The sequence below is a fragment of the Uranotaenia lowii genome, chromosome 1 (assembly GCF_029784155.1).
Source record: "Uranotaenia lowii strain MFRU-FL chromosome 1, ASM2978415v1, whole genome shotgun sequence".
Taxonomy (NCBI): domain Eukaryota; kingdom Metazoa; phylum Arthropoda; class Insecta; order Diptera; family Culicidae; genus Uranotaenia; species Uranotaenia lowii.
Genome location: NC_073691.1, coordinates 4,394,350 through 4,420,141, shown reverse-complemented (window position 1 = coordinate 4,420,141; position 25,792 = coordinate 4,394,350). Strand labels below are relative to the sequence as shown.

Genomic DNA, 25,792 nt, shown 5'->3' with positions numbered 1-25,792 from the left:
AACAACTTTCTATTCGGATTTCAATTGACGAGAATGACAAAAGATAGAAATGGAATAAGTGTCGAAAATATTATTAATAACAAAAACTAAGTTACAAAAATAACATAAATCACAAAAATAACAAAAAAATTACACAAATGACTATAATGAAAAAAAAAACAAATAAAAAATTACTAAAATGGGCACAAATGGAAAAACGAAAAAAATGTTATAAATGACAAAAATGACAAGAAAAGATAAAAAATGACAAAAAAAAATAGACAAACGACAAACTGTAACAAAAATGACAAAAATGAAAAATAATTATCACAAGAACCACAAAATGACAGATATGAAAAAAACGACAAAAATTACAAAAGACAAAAATGACAAAAACGAAAAAATGACAAATTTGACATAATTGAGAAATGACAAAAATGAATCAATGATAAAAAGTAAAATTTTTTAAATGATAAAAAATTACATTTAAATGACAAAAATGATAAAAAATTACAGACATGACAAAACTGACAACAATGATAAAAAATTACAGCAATGACAAAAGTGGCATTAATGATAAAAATGATCGAAATTACATTGCAAAAAATGACAAAATGACGAAGTTACCAAAATAACTAAAAAAGAAATAAATACAATAAATTGATTTTGGTGGTATAAAAATGAAAAAAAAAATATAATGAAAACCGATTAAAATAACAATAGTTATTTGTCAATGTGGCTAAAAGAATAAAAATGACAAAAGATGGCTCAATGACTGTCAAGTGAAAAAAGCAAAAAAAAAAATACAAAAATGTAAAAAGCGTCACAAATGAAAAAGAAAATCTATAAAATGGCATAATGATACAAAATAGCAGTAGGACAGAAAATTTCAAAAACTTTAGCGAAACGACCTACTTTTAAATTGTTTAAAGTGAAGAAGAATTTCTTCCATAATATTAATCGCAGTGCACTAAAATGGACTGCGCACTCATGATTGCGACATTTGAGCGAACTTGTACATTCGTGCGACCTGTCAAATCAGTGTAAATTTACAGATTTAAATCTGTCGGAGCTCTACACGCTAACCTTTTTTCAGTCAACCTTTGTACGGATAACTGCGGCTGCAAAACATTGCACGAAATCCAATTTTCAATGAAAGAGATAATAAAAAACAAGCAAAACATAACATTAGTTTGGAAGAATTTTAAAAGTTAAATGTTTTTGATCCAAAGAATGAACACAGAGCACAGAGAAAGTTCAAAATCGTTTTTGAATAATCAACCTCATCTGATGGCTTACTGAGGCTCGAGAGAAGCGTAACTCCAGCGGGCTTTCCCTCTGTCTGAGGAAATAATAAATCCATATTGCCCATATAGCTGTCTTGTGGTTTTTATAATAGCAAAACCTGTTGCCCCGAATTACCCACAAACAATAATCGATCAAACTTTTGAAGGTCAACTGTCAGTTGACACCAGGCTTCGACAAATTTTTTGTTCCGAAAAAGTCGATCAAAAACGCGAGAAACAGCTGGCTGCCTGCGTACACTCTAAGCCTTTGTAACCCAAAACCAAGTTGAAATGTATACAGTGAAGTGAAAAGATCGAAGCTTGCTGCACCAGAGGTGAAAATTTTGCTCCTGCGGAAAAAAAGATCCTGATTAGTTTTGCGGAAAAGTAGCTCCGTTTCTCGGTTAGGTTTAGATTTAAGTGAACGGAAATCGCATCTGGTCGGGGGAATCGTAACCACAACGAATGGTATCCACAATGTGCGGAGGATTTAGCTGCTCGAAAAATGCATTGATTGCACTGAACATCCTCTATGTCGTAAGTATGGTGTTTATGTCTTAATTTTATTGTGGACTTTTTTTCGGGGCCTCGCTTTAACCTTCGATTGCTGCAGGCTCAAAATTTGGCCCAGTAACTGGTTCGAAGGGGGTGCAAAAAAGTAAAAGGATATTCAGTTAAATAACAGGTTGAAAAAGTTGTTCCTCCTTGTGACGTATTTTGGTCCCATCGATCGATAATTCGCAAAACAAAGCTGTACCTATTTTGCTTATTGCGAGTGGAACGAAAATGTTTTGAAACCAGCCTTATCTCGAATGTTCGTTCTTATTTGCGATTTGTTTCGCTTTTTTGCAGATGGTCGGCTTTCTGCTGATCGGAGTCGGAGTGTATGGACGGGCTTCTTCCATCGTAACGAATCTACCGATAATCGGAGGGATTCTGGCCTGTGGCGTAATTCTGATCCTGATTTCCGTTCTTGGACTGATTGGAGCGGTCAAACATCACCAGGTTATGCTGTTCTTCGTAAGTTGTCAATCGTTTTTCAAAAGAATTCCCAATAACTACTAATCTTTCTATTCTATCATTCCACAGTACATGATAATCCTGTTCATGTTGTTCCTAATTCAATTTTCGATTGCCTGCTCCTGTTTGGCTGTTAACGGAGAACAGCAGCGTCAATTTGCCGAACAGGGTTGGTCTCTGGCCCCAGTTGATATCAAGCAGCAGGTACAGGACGAATTTGTCTGCTGTGGGTTCAACTCGACGGCCACCGACGATCATCCTTCCTGTGCGAAGGTCAACGTAAGTGTGGCTTTTACGTTTGCTTTACACTTTACAGGGTGATCATAGCGCCGGGGGAAAAAACATCCTTTTTATTCTAAGACTTTCTCAAGACAATTGTCAAGTCATTTTTATTGTTCACTAAGGGCATCTGTATTCGTGGTCTATTCTTGGGTCTAATTTATACAAGAATTGAACCAATGAAATTGAATCCGATCCAATGAAAAACTGGCAACTGCACTCGTGTTCCATTAACTGTCAAACGGTTTAGAACTGCGTCAAATTGGATCCAAATCTCATCAGTTTTGGATCAATCCTTATACCAGCTCTAAAAAAAGTTGAGTTGAAACTGGTATAATGGATCACCAATGCGGTTACTCGGGTCGGAATTTGGGTCTAAACCGGCTGTTTGGACCACGGATACAGGTGCTCTAATGAGTCTGCATCTGAGGGATGTTTCAACGGAAATCTCTCACTACGTTAACTCCCATTCAGAAGGAGCTTCAACAAAGATTCAACAGTGTCAACGCACTTGACTTGCGACAAAAGTTGATAAAGTTTAATATAGCGTTCACTAGCTTGAATAATCAACTGAAATCCATCTTAGGATCGGCTAAAGATCCAGTAGATCTCCTTCATAGATCTGATGTGTACAAATTTAGTTGTTCCGATTGTGATAAGGTGTACATTGGAAAAAAAACCAAAAGAAAACTGATGGATACATAGATTCGAGGAACACATGACTGTAGCTAGATCTGATTCAAAAAAGAAAAACCTCCCTTCACAGAATCCTAGATCGGCAATATCCATTACACGTGTGTGAATCTGGTCACTATTAAAATTTCAAATTGAAAAAGTTGTAGCTAAGCCACCCTTTTTCGCATTGCATACATTAGGAAATTCATTTTTTCTCCCATATTACAGACTCTGTGCTGCTCAACGGATGCCCCGGAGAACTGCCAGTGTCCTCCCTGCATGCCCAAGCTCGAGAGTACCATCGACTATGCGTTCCGTTTGTCTGGCGGAATCGGGTTATTCTTCAGCTTCACCGAGGTAAGTACCGCACTCGACTTTTCCGACTACAAATCCGCAAGAGGGAGGAAGAAAAATCCCGCTTTGGCAGTTTCGTTTTATCGTTCCCGTGACTTTTTCCTTCATATCAAGTTTTTTTTTTCCGAAATCGGATCTAGAATTTTGGTTTTGATTTGAATGTTTTTTCGTTCCGGTTTCACGTATTATTTTTGGTTTTTGTAAAAGTCAATTGTGCTAACGAATCAGAGTTTGGGTTTCCCGTTTAACCAAAATCAAACTTTTTCTCTTTCTCTTTTTTGATCAATTTTTAACATTTCATGCTGGCATGGATCGGTTGATTATTTCGTTTTTTTTTTCTTACATTCTTGGTTCTAATCGGCTGCTGTACTTATTTAACTTTGTTCATTCCTTTTTCCCAATTAAAAAACTAACAAACTAACTTACATAATTCTTCAACTGAAATCTAGTTTATCGGTGTCTGGCTGACCGTGCGCTACCGCAACCAAAAAGATCCCCGCGGCAATCCGAGTGCTTTCCTCTAAGATTGGGACGATCCCGTAACGGAGCTTTAAGTGGTTCAGTTCGATTAGACTTCAGCTAAGTTTTTTTCTACCTCGGTTCCAATCGAATTCAAGCAAAATGCGCGCTTCTTTCTGGAAAAGTTATACCCAAAACCATAAAAGTTGAAAATCGAACAAGGAGAATCGTATCGAAAGCATTCCATATGTACAACCATGGTAATAATTGCGCCTCACACCACAGCTCGATTGCCTCAATTGCTGTCGTCGTGTTACTTCACTCCTTCTTTCTATTACTTTTCAACAAAAAAGACCTATGACTAACTTAATCTATCCAATCAAACATAGATGGTGTTCGTGTTTTAAGTGTGTGCGTTTGCCGTGTGATATTTTCCGTTTTGAAAATACTAACCAAAGCGAAAACTCTTCTAGATTGTGCTCTTAACCATGCTCTGAATTAAAAACATTTATTTTAGTTTTCTTCCAAACGAGTGCACCTTTTTGTGTTTTTTATACAATTTTCTGTAAATTTCCAACGCTATTTTCTGTATACTATTGCTTCTTTCAGCTGACCAATTTCTTTTTTTACTAACAGTGAAACATACGCTTAAGTTTTCTTAGATCTATATATCTTTACAAAACGTTAAAATTATCAAAACCAATAAATTCAAAATTTGAAATCGATCGAAATTTTAAAATTTTACAAGTTGTTAGTAAAAAATAGGTAAAATAAACAAATAAGAGTTAAAAACAATATGCCAACTTTAGTACGTTATATCTAAAATTAAAAAACTGATCAAAAGACCAGGAAGACAAAACGACGAAGAAGACAAAAAAAAAGTAAACATCGAAAGTACAAAAAACATCAAAATCATGACCAATAAACAAAGGCAAACAATGACATAAAATACACAAAAAAGATACAAAAAAGGCCCAAAAACCCACAAAAAAAAACCATTTTGCTATTTTTTTCGCATTTTTTTCTGTGGCCATCTAGTATCAACTAGTGGAAACTTTTTCTGCTGCTGCTTTTACTTCAAAGCGAAAATTTGCAAATGCACAATAATTCAGTTTATTTGTTTTATTTACTTTTTTTTTTTGCTGTTTTTTCTGAATATTATTTTTAAATTAGAAGTTACAAGGACATTGTACAATAGGCTAACTTATCTCAAGAAAATTTAATTTAATTGTTTTTCGTTTTCTTTCCTGTGATTGATTGTGATTCTCACTAAACCAAAAAAAACTATTTTTGCATGATTCTTTGTTGGAAATAGTTATATTAATTTGCATAATGGACTTTGTAATCTAATGATAATTTTACTTTTTTTTTCAAATCAACAACCGACAAATCCGAAATACCCCCCGATGATGTTGTAAACTTCCTCTCCGCGCGAAGATTATTGCCGTGTTTTTGACCCGCCGCTACCGCAATCAGCAGGATCCGGACCATCTACCGGCGCGGGCTATCTTCCCCCAAAGCAACTACGTCTACTGAGTTGAGTGAATAAGATCCAAAAACAAAAAACAGTTGTTAGTTCATCTACTCACCGGTAGATGCCATCTAGAGCGGTGATGGTGTTTTTTCTTCAAAGAATAACTCGCTGAAAACCCAAAAAAAAACATAGAAGAGAATAGAGAACACAAACATCTTCAGCAAAACGAACGGGGAAATGTTTGTGTCCGAACTGAACAATACTCATAGTTTACAGTTTACTTCTGGTCGAATTTATAGGAACCCAAACGAAAAAAAACTAGGAAACAAGAAAAAAATGGTTGTGCTACTTTGTATAATGGATTCGGAAAGTTTAGTGAATTTTTGTTTACTTTTTCAAATATGGAACGAGTAGGCCCCATTATTTTCGGGAAATCAATATCAGTTTAGTTTTGGTTAAGTTGTGCTTTAGCTTCTGAATTGCTAAATCGTTTGTTTTAAAAATATTGACTTGAATCGATTGCTATTAATCTTAACTACTAAGTATATTGTTTAAAAAATATACCCTTTGAATCTACTTTATGTCGTCTTGAAAACAACTTTTGGAAAAAAAAAACATAAAATAACATTTAACTTTTTCTTACTAGTGGAAGATAGATGGCGCATTGCTTTTCCTCTGCTCATCGGTAGAAATTTGATCACTAATTTAACAAAACATACACACACTTGCAAACCGGTATCACCTTTGGCTGCCTCGTGTATACGTAAAAACTCTAATTAAACTAAACACAATCTTTTTCGAAACACCGTTGAGCAAAGACCAATCGCTAGAAGAGCAAAAAAAAGTCTTAATACCTATTATGAAGAACAATGTAAAAATTGAAACTAAATGCAGCTGGCTTTATTGTTTGTGATAGTATAGGTAAAATTCGATATAAACTAAAGAAGAAAAAAAAAAACATACACACACGTAGTTATTTTTAAGCTTTAAAAATCGGATTTATTTTGCTCAACCTGAAGTTTGTTTTATTTTTCTGCTTAGTTCGTTTGAACAAATCCTGCATCACTATTTATTCTAGCACTGAGATCCCCTCCCCTTCAAAGTAAAAAGAATCTCCTATGCAAAAACAGCAACTTATTCCGTTTCCGTTTTTCCTTTCTATTGTATGTCTGCTATTAGAGATTACTGTTGTTACGAGTCAGGAAACAATTTACACTTAATAAATGTGCGATCAACCCGCGTAATAGTCATTTAAAAAAACCCTAAGGCAGAAAAAAAGATCTCTCTCTAGCGCGGGCGTAAAAATAATGGAGGCAAAGAACTGTGCTAGATTAAAAAAATATCTATAAAACATAAATTGTATGAATAAAATTAAAAAAAAAAAATAAATAAAAAAAACCGGATACAACATCAAGCTAAGCGTAGTGAATCGTAAAGTAAAACAACTTACTAAGTATAGCTACGATCTACAATTGTAATCTATCTGTAATAGTTTACCAGCTGATCGAATTTGAGTTTCTACTTATAAAAACTACATTTAACCATGGGAAGTGTGATGCATTGAATAAAATATGTAATAAAAAAATATATTCTATATATACACCCAAAAAACTCACTCACACTGATTAGGTGTAAGCCAGTAAAAAATCAAGAGCGTATTACTATTTTTTTTAAAGAAAATTTGAGAACAAATTCATTATCTAATAAATATTTTGTTATGTTCCTTTTCAGTTTTTATCAATCTTTAGACGAGAAAAACCCCTACATCTCAATCCGACAAAGGGTACAAGGAAACGATAATCAATATCACGCTACGTACGAAAAGTCGACTGGGAACGTTTTGTCGGAAGCCTCGAGGAATCATTCGTCGAAGATGGAGAACTGGATAGCCTTGATGTCTTCTTTGAGCTGATTTGGCAAGCACTGCGCAAATCCTGCCCATCAGTAAATTCGAACAACATCCCCCCAAATACCGCAACCCTATTGGTTGAAAACTAGAGCTGTCAACTGATTTTTTCGAAAGATACATTACAACGAAGGTTCAGAAATTTGGTACGCGAGAAGAAGAGGAAAAGTTGGCAACATTTTTTGTGGTAGTTCAACGTCCCTCACAACCTTTTGGAGAATGGCCAGAAGGTTCAAAGGGGGCGGAGAGCCATCAAAAAACCTCAGAATTTCGGAAAATTTAACCAACCATGTTTTGAACAAGTTGGCTCACTCATCTGCCCAAAACCCACCCCGGTTTTTCCTGTTGCTCTTAAACTGGTAACGGGTGTTAAATAAAAAAATGAGAATGTTTTCAATATATTTCAGTAAATCAAATAAAGAGCGAAAATTTTTCTTTCTCCAAGAAAATTGCTCTTTGGGCTCCCTAGAAACAGTAGGCGTGTTTGGTTTTGCTAGTTTGAATTTAGTCAAAGCAAAGATGGCGTCGAAACAGCACGTGCTCCGCGAACGCATTGTACGGTTCTACGAAACGCATTTCCAGCAAGGAAAAAAGTTCACGGTGGCACATTTTAAGGAAGAAAATGTACCTGTCAGTACGGTATATCGTATCCTGGGTTCCCTGAACGTAGAGCGATAATGACGAAGCAGAGGAAGACATCGTTAAAGAACCTGTTTGACAACAAGGACGCAACCAGCCTGCGTGACGCCGGTCGGAAATATGGCTGCTCCCACGTATTGATCCATCGTACCCTCAAGATGAAGGGATCGTCTGCAGGAAGAAGACGAGGTCGCCGGAGTACACGGAGGAGCAGATTGAGACGTCAGCAGATCACAGTGTCGGTGGATGACCAAAAAATGACCGTTCTGGCTGGCAGGCGTACCTTGAGGCGAAAGATCGTAACCGAAAGATCGTAACCCAACAAACTTGCCCCAGTGCCGCCCAATAGAGGATTTCTTTGGCTCATTCAGTGCCCTAGTGTATAAAAACAATTGGAGGGCCAAGGACAAGAAGCAACTGACTACAAGAATCCGGAATTGTATCCGGAAAATGGACGTAAGTGCCGTACAACGTTCTTGTGAGAGCATCGCGACAAAGTTGCGTCGAACATCAGACCACGGCCCTTACTCAAAAATTCACAGACAGTTTTTTGAAGAAAATACATTATGTTATCAATAAAAAATACTGAAATCGATGAAAAAACATAACAATTTTTTTAAATGTGATTGAAAAAATTCTCATTTTTTATTTAACACCCGTTATACCATTCACAGTATCGGATATTCAAGCTGTTTCGAAAATCGGTAAAGATTGTTTGGAAAGCTGTTCCTGGTTTGGATGGTGTTTCATATTCCGTCATAAGTTATCCCCCATGGGCTGCTCTTAGTCAGTTGCGAAAGGTCTACTGCCAAATTTTTGCATCGGGAAGAATTCCTGAAAGCTGAAAATCCTTTAAAATTGTCCCGATCTTTTCAAAACTTCATTCGAACGGTAAGCACCTTAAGTCAGTATCAAATGAAGTAGACGCAATCTTTTTTTACACGAATATTGTGAAAACAAAAAAAAAGCTCTAAATTTGAATGACGTACTATGTGCCAACCAACCGAATGCTGATGGGGTCAAATTGAGCAAGGAGTCTCATCAAAGGTGCCGGAAGAATTGACGCTTGAGCAGAGATTTCAAATTTGGTTGAAAAATTGAAAAATGATAGAAGCCCATTTGCTTGCGAAAAAAGGTTATCAAAGTTTTCGCCTAATAGCTCGGTTGCTGATAATAAGTCAAGAAAAAAAATCAATCAAAACAACGAAGTTAAATGATTTGCGAGTTCAGTCATCAGCTGCACAACGAAATTATGCAATATGGGAATATTTTTCGATGTCGTTATGGCTATCGCGAAAAATAACTTTAAAATTAAATGGCTTGGTAACACCTGGTTGGAGGTTTTTAAACGTAATTTCCTGATTATTTTTTTTTGTTTCGATTATAGTCGTTTTAAAATCTTTATGGCATTCGCGACTTTATCAACGTTGCAGTTGGCGGATCGTTATTGAAAAACTTATCCGGTACAACTGTGTTCGATGTTTACTCTTGGGCTCGAACTCGCGGACATCGGCTCAGGAGACAACTGAGCTATATCACAAGCCCTATTTTCCTGATTATGGTGGACAAAAAAAACCAAGGAAACTCACAGGATCAATTTTTAATTTGATACACGGCGTAGAAACAGGGATATTCTAGCTGAGTAACACTTAAAAGTCTAAAAACCGCTTTTGTACGAAAGTAACCAATAGTAGGTACCTAAAGTTGGTTTCGTAGACGGACAAGGTACTCGGAAGAAAAGACGTTCTCGATACTTCCTGAGTCGATGTCCGTGAGTTGGAGCCCAAGCCCCCCCATCGAGCGCAGTTGTGACGAATAAGCTTTTCAATAATCGCAATCGATCCCAGGAGCTTTGTTGGATTTCATGGATTTGATTGCCGCTTCTATTTCAACCAGCCAGGGCGCTTCCGAGTTGACGCCATTAATGCGACTTACTGTTGGCGCTTCGAGATGCGGGTTCTGTTGCCTATTTCAGAGCCGGAATCGAAAGCCTCCACGTCCGAAACTTTAAACAAAAGGTAGCCCTTCCTAGTTCAACTGGAGTACTTGAAGTTCCACAAGTGTAACAGGTTCGTTTGCCATTGTCATCACCAGGTTGAGGAACCTGGGAAAGTAAATACCATTAATTAAAAAAGATATAAAAAAAATTACAATTTTGAATACTCATACTACTCATCAGAGGTTTTTCTTTAAATTGATATTCGTTTTTGTTTGAAATTCTATCTTTGAGGTTAGCGTCCAAATGAACCACCAGGCGCCTCCACCAAATCCACGTTCACGTCTGACGACCGTTACTCGAGTCTAGGTTGACCGTTTTTTGAGGCGAAACAAAGCAGGCATGTTTGGAAAGATATTCACCGTTCGGAGGAATGAATAGCCCCGTGAAACAGAGAGCGCGGTTGCCATAAAACAGGAGTGGGACCCGAACTGGAATCGAAGAAACCATCAAACTGAGTCGTGGAAGCGCGCGTGTGCGTACCTTCTGGACACACTTGTCCTCGTCCATCGTTCGTTCGGCTGATTATGGTTCAGGTACGTTCGGTTATTTTTGACTTTTTTGTTGCTGTTGTTGACGACAACAAACTGAAACAACCGAGAAGAGGAGGTTATCACACATTATTACACGCTGCTAAAACAACAGATTAGAAGAAAGCCTTCCGCTCGCCAAACCCAACCGCTAAAGCGAGTGGCACAAATCTACATATTTTCAAATGACGTATGACTTCGTAGAGTTTCAAATTTTGACCTCCTGCCTGTGTGATCTGTCTGTGAACTGATAACGATGATAGTTAAGAGGTTGTAATATAGAATTAGGCAATAAACTAATCAGCGTCAGCTACAGATTAGGAAGTAAGCTCCTGCGAAAGAATCGAGCGGTACAAACACATACAACATCAATGGTAGCTATCATCCCTATGCACACTAACAGGCAATCAGTCCGTTACTAACCACTTCATCCAGCTATAAAAGCGTCCTCCCGAGTGCGCGTTCCTTTTTTCGGATTTTTCACGTCCTCCTGGTTACCGCAACGTTTCACAATTCGGGATACGACTATTCGGCTCGAGTCAGTCTTTGTCCGTGGCTTCGACTAGTCGTGCGTGCGTGCTCTCTCTTGGTTGGTGCTGTTACCGTGTTTCTACACCGTGAGTGTAACGGTTTGATTTTCCTACTTTCCCTCAAGCTAGTAGTTAAGAGTCCCTCTCTTCCGGTTACGGGATGTTCCAGCAGTGTCTACTCTAGAACGATGTTTTATTAATAAAGTTTAACACGGGTTTGGGGGAAAATAAAATCCGTCCGTTTTACGGTGTAGTGAGCTTTAGGATTTGGGTCAATTATTGTCATTTCATGGAGATTTTTTTTTTCGGGGGGGGAGGTTTCAAACGCCTAGATGTATGCAATTACCTAACATAGTGTGCTGTATATGTTTGGGGGAACCAAATTACCGAAAAGAAAAACCAGTCAACCCAGTGGGCCACACCGGACGAAAGGATCAACCCCCCATATCGTCGTCATCATCATCATTCAATCAAGAAGGTAGATATTTCAAACATTCATTTACATTTTACGCTAGCTTAAATTTTCACGGCAGTGACATCCGACGAAAGACCCGAGCGACCGGCTCACGTGATAAATTTAATAGGAAAACTTTGCCCACAGACAAGCCCTTCCCAGGATCTTGTACTTCGCGAGGAGCAAGAGGAGTGTCATCAATCTCCGCTCCCACGCAGCCAGGCAGGACCTCTCAAGGCAGTAAATTGCTGTGAGTGGATGTGGATGGAAAGTGGATGGTCCTGCAGGCTGCAGTCGTCGGGTGTTGTTTGGAAGAAATTTTCCTTGTTCCCGAGCGAGAAATTCCCTCGTCCGCAAAAATCATGTTTCCAATTACATCAGACGACGATGATGACGCGCGCTCTGTGTAGAACGACATCTGCCGTTGGTGTTTGGTGGGTGGTGGTCGGTCCAGTCGGTCGATTCCAAACGAGGAAAACCAACAGAGAAAATCGATATCCTTTGCGTCCTCTCCCTCCGCCGCCTTGCGTCGTTGTCGTCTTACGTCGTCGTCGTCTTCGTCATTCCGTTGCTGCGCTCCGCGTCTTCTTTTTGTGGTAGTATTTCGTTTGTCGCATCCATGGTCTCCAGTCTAGTGGTGAAAACTTCAAGAAAGCTCGTAGGTTCAAAAAGGAGGCCATCCCCGGAGGACGGCGACGGCATTCGTAACCTGCCTTGGTAGTCCGACTGAAAATGTATCGAATCGAATTCGGAATTGTTTATGTTCAATTTTCAATGTAAATTCTCAGTAAATTTGGCTCGTTCTCAAACGAGCAGACCGAATGTTTACCTACGTTTTCACCCAGGTGTCACTCGAATTGAGGGGATGGAAACTATGTATACAATAGATTATTGTTTTTACCAAGATCGAATTTCAATTAATGCTCTACAAACTTTCATTTCGAGAATTTCCATTTTCATACATTTCACAATAATAATCCATTGTGAGGAGAGGAATCGTTTTAGTCCTCCAGCTTTTTCTAAAGTCTACAAGGCCAGAATTCAGATTAGAAAGATTGAAAGAATTTTCTAACGTCTTCATAAGCCAAACTGAACATCAGTAAAAAATTATTAATCTAATTTAGTGTCGAAAAGTGAACATTTCGACACCGAAAACTCGTTGCAAAACTCGATATTTTCAGCACTAGACGTAATTATCCCACTCGGCAAGCCCCGTTGGATAAATTAACGACTCGTGCTGAAATAATCCACTTTTTTCAACTTGATGCATAAATACCTTTTTTTTTATCTTCCCGCACTTGTTTATTCCATAAGTGGCTCCAGAGAGTCGTTAGAAGATTTTTGATGTTTTACCCCCTGCAGTACAAAAGTCTTTCGCCAAAGTAATTTCAATAATGAACTATTGGATTCAAAGGAAAGGCTCCATAGATAGGAACTACTTGAGGCCTGTCCCGACTCAAATTACATCACGGGAAAAACGCTGTAGGAAATGAATTAGTTGACCGATCAATTTCAAATTTTCAGACAATAAAATATATCTCCTTAGTGAGCTTTAGGAATATTTATTTCATTCAAATTAAATACTATATTAACACGACAGCACTAAATTTTACTTCGGAAGTCCGGACTCCCAACAAAGAAAAGTGAAGTACTAGATTCTTGGAAGTCTATGTTTTTTTGCCAGTTCACCAGCGACGTTTCTAAACATTTCATTTAGATGGACAATATCCGTACAATAGCCTTTTTAGCCTTACACCATTAATTTATTTTTTTTACAAAGTTTGGCTACAGGTTTTTTTGTACAAAAATCTACTTTTTTTTCATTTCTTCCCAAGATTGCACTCTTCAAGATATTTTCGTAGTATTTACTTCAAAATATCCCATTATTTTCCTTGGGTCTTAAGTTCCGGTGCATTGAGAGGATTAATGTCCTTGATAACAAAAGTTACTACCTTGGGTTTAGATATCTCCAAGGCATTTTTTGAATCAGGAAACGATCGAGAATAGGTCGGAATGGAGCGGAAGTCGGCTCTTTAGCTTAGTTCGGCATTTCAACTGCCTCAAAAATGCAGATCTAAATACGAAAAGCTTAAGCCGAACATTAATCGGCAATTTCAGGCTTTTTTCGGAACTGCAATTTTCATCGAAAATTTTTGTATTTATCTCAATTTGTTCGACGCCATTTAAACTATACAAATTTAAAAAATTACATACCAGTTATTAAGACGATTCCATATCAACTTATTTTTTTAAAATCGGTTCAGTAGTTTTGCAGCTGGAGACAAAACTGAAAACCGATAATTGGCAAATTGATAATTTGATCCAGAAAAAATTATTAAATTCTTGTAGCAGCACGTCTTACAAATTAGAAAAATAATATTAATGTTTTTTTAAGCATAAAATAAATGAAATATCATTAACATTTTAAAAAGCATGGAAGAATATGTTTAGCTTTCATGCTATATAGAATTATCTCATAGTGCCCTGATCAAAGAATATAAATTTCATAGGGTAAACTATTACCCATGTGTTCTTGATCACTAACTCAACATCTATTTTGACTATATTTATTCTTCATTTCAATACTTAGAGTTCCAAATAACTTTTGAATAAAAAACTCGCCGTTAACTGCACGATTTTAAGTTGTTTTGCAACCTACCAAGAAAAAAATTGAAAATTTTTCCTAAGTTTGAATAAAATAAATTTGCATCGTCTGTCTGCAAGTGACGCCATTTTTCCCAACTTTCAAAAAATCTACAATTGAAAAAATACAGTGTCAACAATACATTTCAAACTATCTATATGCAAATTTTCATGTAAAAATATTCAAAGGGTTATTTTCTACAGCGTTTTTCCCGTGATGCAATTAGAGTCGGGACAGGCCTTATGGCACATTCCAGGGTGACCTGACGACTTTTTGAGTACAGCTTTTTTGCACAAATTGTCGATTTTTCCATTTTTAGCTCAAGAATCCCAACAAACTATGTATACATATTATAAAAGATTTGCAAATTCCCTATCCGTTTAGCAACAAATCTATAACATTTTAGCAAAAATCTATATTCTAAGAGCAAGTTCACTCGTGTTGGGGGAAAGTGGTAAAAATGTTGACACTTGTAGCACATTTTGAAAATTTTACCATGCAAAAATGTTTTCAAGATCTTCGGGCACTGTATTTTTTACAGCACTGTTTTTATTCAAGCCGTACGTGAAGGAAATATTGCTATTTTTGCATCACAGCATGCGAGAATACAACACGTGTTCTAAAAACACTAGAAGGCCACACATCTTGAAATGTTTTCGCATGTTAAAGTTTTCAAAATGTGCTAAAAGTGTCAAAATTTCTACCAATTTCTCCCAACACCATTGACATTGCTCTAAAAGCACCTGTATCCGTGGTCCAAACAGCCGGTTTAGACCCAAATCTTGACCCGAGCAATCGCACTGGTGATCCATTATACCAGTCTCAACTCAACTTTTTTTAGAACTGGTATAGAGATTTATCCAAAACTGAGCAGATTGGGTCCTACTTTACGCAGTTCTAAACCATTTGACAGTTAATAGATCACGAATGGGGTTGCTCGGGTCGGAACCTACCTTATTTTTTTTACTATGAAATTCAGTGTGCTCTTCCATAAATCATGTCTAACTGTACTGTATGTGTGTTTGTGCGTGTGTGTTTTTTTTGGTTACCCAGGTGTTAAATTTGAAGAAGGAATTTTACGAATTGGGACCAAGGCACGGCGAGTTTCCGTGAGTTCCCCAGGGCAAATTTGGGTCGATGGAACCAAATGGGTTGACTCGTATATTCTCATCCGTACATACATACGCCCTAAACTCCGCATGGGGCCTCAGACACAATCCGGTAACTGCTTTGAGGCAATTCTTCGGAAAGGAGGTCATAATCGTGCATAGGCGCTAAAAATGCAACACTCACTCATAAGTTCATTTTTAAATTAAATTCCACCCTGACAGGTTGAGGTCATCTTGTAGTGGTAGCCCGAACAATTACGCTGATGGTCTTGCGTAGTTTAGTTGATAGCCTTGGACTCATTCAGCTCAATAAAGTTACGTCGATCGGTATTCGCGTCAGTCTATCCTACGCCGATCGCAATTTTCCTCAGTCTCCAACTCCTTTGAAGGGCAGTCAGTTCAAACGTTTCCCGATCCTGAAACGCTTATTCTTCCAACAAATTACTCAGCTTCTACTTTTCACGTTTGCACTCCTAAATTGGCAGATCACTTCTCTTTTTTTTCAATGCCGTCTTTGATTTTACATAAACGTTTTTGATCAAAACACATCATCAACGAGGGGCGACGGGGGATCAAAGCAAGCACTGCTAGAGGACGGATGTGTTTTTTCCGACCTCGAAATTTTCTCGTTTGTTTTCGTGAATATATTGTGATTGTTATCTGTTTAGAAGCTTCTTTTTCGAAATCTGTGTAAGGATAGCAGTGAGGATTGTGTTAAAAAAATTAGCAGAAGAAAAGAAGCACTCAAATCCCAAAAAATCATCCATAAGCACTTGCTGAATTATCAAACAACAGTGACTGGAAGATGCAGGGATTATCATCATTAGTGCAACAGGACCATCAAATAGAAATCAACCCACGCCGCCTCGTTCCCTCATCGCCTATCAATGGACTTTGGTGAGATTGTTTCATTTTATTTTGATTATATTTAATCATATTTTGTCAATCCTATTTGCCATGTAGGATTTCCCACTAAAACATCCCTTCCATTCCTTTCTGAAACAGCTTTATGGGTCGTATGAGTTCTCTGCACCTAAAGAGTTATTTTTGCTGTTTCAGATAACCCCTTCTATGATTACATTGACTTGTCACGGTGTGCATCATATGGTACCACACTGATCTTCAAGAGCAGCACTTGGAATGAATATTGAATCCAGATACTCATTTTGGCATCTTGCGATGCTCTCGATTATCAGTTGTACCTCGTGTATCAGCCAATGCAAGATGTGTGTAGTCACCCTATGCTATGCTATGCTAACACATCATCAACGAGGGGCGACTCTACAGTCGTGTCTGGTCCGCAGGCGACGAGTATATTGATACGTTCCTCTTCATATCTTGGACAATAGAAAACCACGTGTCCGGGTTTCTCGTCCGCGTCACCACATGTCGAGAAGAGCGGCGAGGCCACATTTTCCTCTTTCTGCGCTGTCCCACAGCTGCTGCCAGTTGGCCATGGAGATATCCCTGGCTCATGTCTTCACGTCTCAGTCTCGGTTGGTCGTGATCCAGAGGGCTTTTATCCGTTTGCAGGAAAAGGTTCGAAAAGCTATATTTCAATCGAGGTGCATTTATTTTACATGTTTTTAAACATTTCCCGGGATCCCGGGAAACAGGCCACCAAATTTCCCTATCCCCGGGAACGGGAAAACGGCAGGGAAATGGACACTCTAATGAGATGGAAAACATTAATCTTTTCGATAATCAACGGTGGCTCCATAGAGTAACTTAGTTACACATTAGTTTACCTTTGTATGCTCACATTGCCGTTCATAATTCTATTGCAATTCGCTGTATTTCTCAGTGTCACTTCAATTTTGTTTTTTTATAACTTTTCATTCCGGACTTACGAAATAGGAGAGAGTGAGTTATCGTGGGCCACTTTTATTTTATCCTTTTCATAAATATAAGATAAAATGAAGAAAAATCGTATGGTTTCTTACATTCTCAACGTTTCATTTGATAATAAAATTATTTTTGTAATAAATAAATTTCACCCAAAATATGATCCAAATGAACAAATAACATGCAAAGTGTATGAGTTCACCCAAAACTGTAATTTGATAATTCAATAAAGCGAGTTGTGTTATAAAATTGATTCGAAATCCTGACTCGTGTACGTTTTGGAAAAAAACCTCAGATAGGATTTAATTTCGTCTCTATCGAACAATATTTATACCGCATGGACATTCATTTGAATCGAGGATTTTTTCAATCATTTATGTTTCATATTCATAACTTAAATTTATCAACTCATAATTGGATGGAAAAAAAAAGTTATGATAGCCTTTTCTTTATGCAACAGAAAAATTTCACCAATCAGTATGATGAACAACAGGCCAGCAGCAATAATCGCATGGACCAAGTTTCCAAATTGAAATTGAAGAAGCTGATTTGATTTTCATATGCCTCCTCCCCCAAAAACTGCACCGGAAAATGGGGGCAAAATAGTTTTATTGAATACGGTATAGTTGTCGCATCGAATGAAAGTTCGACTTGCATCATCAACGCTTCCATGCTGCATCAGGAGTTCCATGTTTCATTAAAAAGTGGAATGTAGGCCTATTGACTAATCATTTTCTTGGTAAAATAGTCCTGGTTGAGGTTGGTTTGTTTTATTTTCGTATACTCACTCTGGTGGAAGAGATCTTGTCTATTCAAAACTGATCGTTATGGTTTTAAAATAAAAAGTGGCTCCAGAGCGCTGGTGTGTCTAGAATGTCTGTTGAGTGCCTGCTGTAGGTTGGCTTTAAAATTTAGTAAAATATCATTATCAAACATGAAGTTGCAAACTTCTCCAGAATTCTTTGTGCATTCCGAGCAAGACGGAAGTGGCTCCAGAGAGCCTGGCCCAATAACGAGTCTGGAATATTTTTTGGGGAATTAAATACAATTTCCCAAAAATTTTCTTAAAAAGGTCTTATTAGCGTTACTTTTTTTTCGTTCCCTGTATTGCTAATTTTGTAGACAGTTTGTTTAACTTTGTTCAGCTTACTCACGTACCCAGATATTCAGAAATCGTAAAGTAGTTTTCATTGTAGATTGTATAAGCATCCAGTTTAAATTGAAATTGTATAAACATCATGTCGTAGCTAAACCAAGTTATATTTTATCGTTTATGGTTTGTATAGTTCAGTTATACGATAACATTTTGTTATTCGTATAGAAAGATCAATAAAGTTGTTTTGAATCGCAGTAGAATTGTGTAAAGCTCATTATTTAATCCCACTGTACAATAAAGCAATTTTCATGCTTGCAATCTATGAAGACATATTATGTCCATGAAAGGTCGTACAGTAATTGTGAGAACATCGTATAATGGAATTTAAACAATCTATTCGTAAATGTCATTCAAAGTCGTTAATTGAGATAAACTTAATCGGTAAATAATTGGTTATAATGCAATTCCCATGCTTAGTAATATCGTAATTATCTTATGTCAACAATTTCAAAAATTCGATATTCTTGAGGAATTTCGTTGAAAAAATGAAGGCAGTTTTAATTAAGAAAAAAATTATAAAAATGAAAAAAATTGGCACAAACAGTCGGCTTTTGCAAAAACACAGGCGAGACGCTTAAAAAATCCGGTTTTGTGATAAAAGATTCCAGATAACCAGAAATCGCAAAGCAGTGTTCATTGTAGATTGTATAAGCATCCAGTTTAGATTGGAATTGTATAAACATCATGATGTAGCTAAACCTAGTTATATTTTATCGTTTATGGTTTGTATAGTTCATTATATACGATAACATTTTGCAAATCGAATAGAAAGATCAATAAAGTTGTTTTGAATCGAAATAGAATTTTGTAAAGCTCAATATTTAATCCCACTGTACAATTAAGCAATCTTTCATGCTTGCGATCTATGAAGACATATTAATTCCATGAAAGGTCGTACAGTAACTGTAAGAACATCGTATAATGGAATTTAAACAATCTGCAGATTGTCGAATTGTTTAACAGTACAGTAAATAGCTAGCTAAGATCGCACTGAGCAATGAATACAATTATTGATTGTAATAGAATCGTCTATGAGATAGGTTAAAGTTGCATTTCAAAAAACGGCATCTATAAATAGATTTGGAGTCCGAAATGATGCAGTCAGTGGTATTTTATACGATCAATTGAATTTTAAACGCACTCTCAACTGTACATGAACAAATTTGCTTGTTTGTATCAACATGAAATGGCGCCGAGGAAGCATCGAAGGACAGGGATCGGAACGTTGGTAGTTCGAGACTGAGGGAAGGTATAGATGAAGTTGTATATGGTTAAATTTTTTTTTGCGGTAAACATTAAATTCTATTGTATTTATGTTTACAAACCTCAGGCTACCTGGAAATGAAAATTGTAATCAAATTGTAAGGCAGGCAATAGAAAGTTGTAAGTTGTACAATCCTAAGATTATGTGCAAAGCGAAGATGCTATCAAATTGTCTAAAACGCAATACAAAGTTTTATATTTTCAAGGTGAGCAAAGTTTGGTCCGTATATTGCCTCCACTTTGGTACGTACAGGCTCATATAGAATATTCTAAACAACTTTTCCAGATTGTACAAAAGTGTGTATATCTCAGAAACGACTGAAATATACAGACCAAAATGTTCACTGGGTAGCCACTCGTATGATTACTTTCTGTTCAAATTTACATCATCGTCAGATGTTTGGTTTCTGGGAAGAGCCAACAAGTTTAGCCCTTTTTTATTGTTTTTTTTTGTATATGGTATTTCAAACGTCAATCATTACATCCTTCTTCGTGTCGACATATAAATTTTTCTCATATGGGAAAGGGGTCAATTTAGACTTTGTCTGTCCGATCTTCTTTTTTTGCTATACGTGAACTGTTCCTAGAAAAGGTTCCAGAAAAAACAGCAGAAAGAAAACCAATGTTGACCATTAGAATAGCGTGGGTATAATGTGACAGAGGAAAACAATGTCATCATTTATCATCCCCCCTGTCCTATTTTACATAATATGATTGATTTCTCCGACGCCGATGATCGGTCGTTATTGCCTTCGTAGCGGACTAATGACTCCTTCGTGGTGGGTTTCCTGAAACAAAAAAAAAATCACATACTTTAACATAATTTTTATATAAATTTTTCCAGTCTCAACCTTTTTAAATTAACTTTTTTTTGACGATTCAGAACGCTAAAACACACTTCAATAGTTATACAGACATTCCCATTCGCCTTTTATTATGCTACCATCACATGAGGTAGTGAAAAAGAAGGTTGAACCTGGCAGAGCACCATCAATATAAATAAGGAAAACACCCATCAATAGTGGTCGGACTGACACCGACAAGAGGCGGTCAACTGTAAGACTATGTTCCTGCATTTTGCTATACTTTACTGACACACCTTCCAGAACCTCCGCTCTTCACAACTGTCCATAGTTTGCAAAACGCTTTTTTCTTTCTTTCTTCAACCATATACTTTGGACAACAATGTTGTTATCATGCAAGAAGCCACCAACAGCAGCAGCTCCCTACCATCCTAGTAGAATGAGGGGATGATTTTTCTGTCTCTTTTTCTTTATTTTTATTTTTGTATTCCGCCGTTTATCGTCGTCCAGACAGACGCTTTCATTTATACACAAGTTTTTCCTCGGCGAATTGTTCTACCAAGTGGAAGTCGTTGGCGATGAACCTACCCACCCTAGCTGACTTTCGTCGTCGTCGTTGCTGTCTGTTTGCTATCGATGGCTTTCTTTTATGGCGTCTATATTTTTTTCCTGTTTTGTTTGAGCGCACAGGAAAATTATATCATTGAACCTTCTTGGTACTTGGTTTTCCAAGAATTTGTGATCACTTGCGAGAAAAAAGTCATGACATTGCGAGCTTTTTTGTTTTATACATACTGATGAAATCAATACCGAATTGTTTTGTATATCTGGAGCAAAATTGTACGAAAATCCGGGACTGATCTGAGGTCGTTTATTTGCGTTGTCTGCTGAAAAGAAAGATACGGATAAAATACGAGTTACTCTCTGGAGCCACCAAGTTCAAAAATGGCCTTGTAACACCTTCAATCAAATCTGAAACAGTATTTACAAAAAAAAGTATGAAATCATTTGCTCTCTGGAGCTAAAATCGAACCTTAAAGATACTGTTTTTCAATAAATTATGAATTAAACATAAAAACAAATTAAAAAGCATATTTTAAAAAAACACAAATGACTATGTAGGAAAAAAATACAACAAGTGATGAAAATTTCCCAAATGCAAAAAAGACATAAACGACAAAAACAAATATTTAAAAAATGACATAAATGAAAACAATGAAAAAAAAAAAAAAAAAGAAACGAGAAAAATTTACCCATAATATTTCACTAGTAGGTAAATCATAAATAACAGAAATGAAGAAATTAAAATATGTAACAAACATGACCCAATTGACAAAATAACTAAAAAGAATGAAACAAGTACCATGAATTATAACAAGACATAAAAAACCAAAAAGACAAAAATGACACGAAAAGACAAAGATGACACGAAAAGACAAAAATGACACGAAAATAGAAAAATGACACGAAAAGACAAAAATGACACGCAAAGACAAAAATGACACGCAAAGACAAAATTGATACAAAAAGAAAAAAATGACACGAAAAGACAAAAATGACACGAAAATACAAAAATGTCACGAAATTACAAAAATGTCACGAAATTACAAAAATTAAACGAAAATACAAAAATTACACGAAAAGACAAAAATGACACGAAAAGCCAAAAATGACAAAAAAGACAAAAAAGACAAAAAAGACAAAAAAGACAAAAAAGACAAAAAAGACAAAAAAGACAAAAAAGACAAAAAAGACAAAAAAGACAAAAAAGACAAAAAAGACAAAAAAGACAAAAAAGACAAAAAAGACAAAAAAGACAAAAAAGACAAAAAAGACAAAAAAGACAAAAAAGACAAAAAAGACAAAAAAGACAAAAAAGACAAAAAAGACAAAAAAGACAAAAAAGACAAAAAAGACAAAAAAGACAAAAAAGACAAAAAAGACAAAAAAGACAAAAAAGACAAAAAAGACAAAAAAGACAAAAAAGACAAAAAAGACAAAAAAGACAAAAAAGACAAAAAAGACAAAAAAGACAAAAAAGACAAAAAAGACAAAAAAGACAAAAAAGACAAAAAAGACAAAAAAGACAAAAAAGACAAAAAAGACAAAAAAGACAAAAAAGACAAAAAAGACAAAAAAGACAAAAAAGACAAAAAAGACAAAAAAGACAAAAAAGACAAAAAAGACAAAAAAGACAAAAAAGACAAAAAAGACAAAAAAGACAAAAAAGACAAAAAAGACAAAAAAGACAAAAAAGACAAAAAAGACAAAAAAGACAAAAAAGACAAAAAAGACAAAAAAGACAAAAAAGACAAAAAAGACAAAAAAGACAAAAAAGACAAAAAAGACAAAAAAGACAAAAAAGACAAAAAAGACAAAAAAGACAAAAAAGACAAAAAAGACAAAAAAGACAAAAAAGACAAAAAAGACAGAAAAGACAAAAAAGACAAAAAAGACAAAAAAGACAAAAAAGACAAAAAAGACAAAAAAGACAAAAAAGACAAAAAAGACAAAAAAGACAAAAAAGACAAAAAAGACAAAAAAGACAAAAAAGACAAAAAAGACAAAAAAGACAAAAAAGACAAAAAAGACAAAAAAGACAAAAAAGACAAAAAAGACAAAAAAGACAAAAAAGACAAAAAAGACAAAAAAGACAAAAAAGACAAAAAAGACAAAAAAGACAAAAAAGACAAAAAAGACAAAAAAGACAAAAAAGACAAAAAAGACAAAAAAGACAAAAAAGACAAAAAAGACAAAAAAGACAAAAAAGACAAAAAAGACAAAAAAGACAAAAAAGACAAAAAAGACAAAAAAGACAAAAAAGACAAAAAAGACAAAAAAGACAAAAAAGACAAAAAAGACAAAAAAGGCAAAAAAGACAAAAAAGACAAAAAAGACAAAAAAGACAAAAAATGACCAAAAATGACCAAAAATGACCAAAAATGATCAAAAATGATCAAAAATGATAAAAAATTACAAAAAAATATGAAAAAATACAAAAAAATTATAAAAATTTACAAAAAAATTACAAAAAAATATCAAAAATTACAAAAATAACAAAAAATGACAAAAATTGACAAAAAAGACAAAAGATGACAAAAAATGACCAAAAATAACCAAAAATCTCAAAAAAGAAATTTTGTCATTTTTGCGGTTATTGAAATTTTTGATATTTTTCCAAGTTTCCATTTTTTATCATTTTGAAATTTTCGTAGTTTAGTGTTAACACTGCTCTCGTCGATACTTGGGTCGACCTTGGGAGACACATCGACTTTAAACGATTGCCGTTTGGTTTAAGTATAGGCCCCAACAGCTTCCAGAGAATGATAGAACTTTTTGGCAACTAAAATGATTCTTTTTTCCAACTGTTTGTAAATTAACAGTTTTTTGAGTTTTCGGTGGCCCAAGAACAGGAATTTAATGAAGGAGATCTTTTATTGCAATATTTTATTCATCATTTCTCCATGTTGGATCCGTATATGTCCTTACCGTGTCCTTACCTGCCGACAATAATCGTAAAATCGCTTAAAATTTACGGTTAACCATTTCCGGCTGCCGGATTATTGGTGCAACCTTTACACCCATAATGACATGGAAGTGGAAAACCTTTTTCGACCAACACCCGAAAAGTTACACGAAACAAAATAAAAGGAGAGACAACGAAAAAGTTACTCCCACTTAAGTGAAATCTTTTTCAACTTTTCCTAACCTTCAGGGAGGGAACACAAAAAAAAAACCCCGAGAAGGTTGGTACTAACCTATTAAAAAGGCGACAGTCGCGGTAAAACACACGCCTTAAATTCTTAATGAGGGTGATGTGCGTGTTGGAAAAGAACTGGTTTTTGCGAATGTTGAAATTTTGAGCATCTTACTTCTAAACACTGGATCAGTGAAAAGAAACGGGAATGGTGCAACTTTAAGAGCATGTGTTTATGCTGTTTTAATTTTCCGTAACAAACAACAAGAAGGATGGTGTGTGCCACTATCAGTGGAACGACAAACGCTTAGTCGATAGAAATCCCGAGAATGCATTTGTTTTGATAGGATGTTGGGTGTGGTGTTTTTTTTTTTTGGGAAACCCATCACAGACAGTGAGATTAAGGAATATGTAGTCTAGAATTCATTGTGTTCCGATGAAAAGAAATGATACCGAGTTCGTTTGTCTGTGATATCTCCACTTAAGGAGCACAACGCGTTCGAAAAGTGTCCTCCGGTAAATGTTGAGTAGTTGTGTATCATGATGGCACTATAATCGTCGTCCTCGACGTCTTTGTTGGTGCTAACGAAAGGATAACATAAAGTCTAAATTGCTGAAGCTGTTACTGGAAGGAAGTTTTCCTTGCTTACACACAATTTGGTCGACCAACCCACGCGCTGTTTTACATTGTATGGTTGAGACTTTTTTTTACTCAAGTTCTCCTTGTCGGTTCTTCAAACATAATTTTCTACCCAGATGCCATACATTGTACCAGCATCACAATTTAACTTTGAAAGCATGTCAAACACAGGTTCGAGAGTCTCGTTAGTTTGTATGCATGTGATCGTGAACATTATAAGTCGACTACTGAGAGAGGGAGACTGGCTTTAGATTAGACTTCATCCCCACATTGCCTTGAGGATTTAATTCTACCTTGATTTATGGGGATTTTGCGAAATTTTTCATAATATTGTACTTTTAAGATAGGCTTTAGAATTTTCGATTTTCGAAAATTCTTACTTTTACTTAGCTTTAAAATCAGTATGAATTTGATAGACTACCGTTTGGTTTGATTTTCAGACCCAATAGTTTTCAAAGATTGATGAACATCATTCAGGACCCTTGAAAGCCCTGTATTTCCAAGAAATAGGTTTGAAAAAATAATTCCTTACTGGAATCTGTTACATCTATCGGCATAGCGTAGTTGGCTTTTTTTTTCTTTTTTTCAAAACACTGCTTTTCAACCGTTGGGAGACACATTGAATTCAAAAGGTTGCCGTTTGGTTTTAGTATAGCACCCAACAGCTTCCAGAGAATAATGGACCAGTTATCAGACAACCAAATATATTTAGTTCCTTCCGCCGAGTTTCCGTAAATTTTGAAGATTTAAAAAATTTCGGCTGTCATTGACTATACAAAAGCGTTCAATATGGTTTGTTTTTTAAGGCAAATTCTCGGTCTCGTTTCGATGGTATGAGTTCAGACGTTTTATTTCAGTACCCAAGAATGAACCTCAACCAGCATTCAATGAGCAGCAATAAATCGATAGTCGATGTGTTGGCAAGGTTTTTTTTATCACACTTATAAAAACTACAACTGAAGCTGAAAGGTACGGAATTCTTGACTTCATTGCAGCACTTGATTACATGAATTCCATCTACACAAAACCAAACTCAAACCAAGTCGTGCAAAAT

General features: G+C 36.0%; 2 protein-coding genes across 4 annotated transcripts in view; both read left to right on the top strand.

Moving 5' to 3' along the window:
* Positions 1–1,567: 1,567 nt before the first annotated feature.
* Positions 1,568–7,177, top strand: LOC129739049 (tetraspanin-13). Of its 2 annotated transcripts, XR_008735734.1 has the most exons (6): positions 1,568–1,802; positions 2,118–2,285; positions 2,355–2,564; positions 3,468–3,596; positions 4,043–4,312; positions 5,490–7,177. XR_008735734.1 is itself a non-coding variant. In XM_055730425.1 (5 exons), the coding sequence occupies exons 1-5, from the start codon at positions 1,731–1,733 to the stop codon at positions 5,586–5,588; spliced, it is 678 nt and encodes a 225-aa protein (XP_055586400.1). In that variant the 5' UTR covers positions 1,568–1,730; the 3' UTR covers positions 5,589–7,177. The 2 variants fall into 2 exon arrangements, 1 of the variants encoding a protein (XP_055586400.1); XM_055730425.1 differs by lacking the exon at positions 4,043–4,312.
* A 3,906-nt stretch (positions 7,178–11,083) lies between these two features.
* Positions 11,084–25,792, top strand: part of LOC129738479 (uridine phosphorylase 1) — a 58,774-nt gene continuing 44,065 nt past the window's right edge. Inside the window, exon 1 of one of the 2 annotated variants that reach the window (XM_055729699.1) lies at positions 11,084–11,214. The gene's annotated coding sequence lies outside the window, so the exon portion shown is untranslated. The remainder of the gene's footprint in view (positions 11,215–25,792) is intronic. The other variant, XM_055729700.1, reaches the window with a different exon arrangement.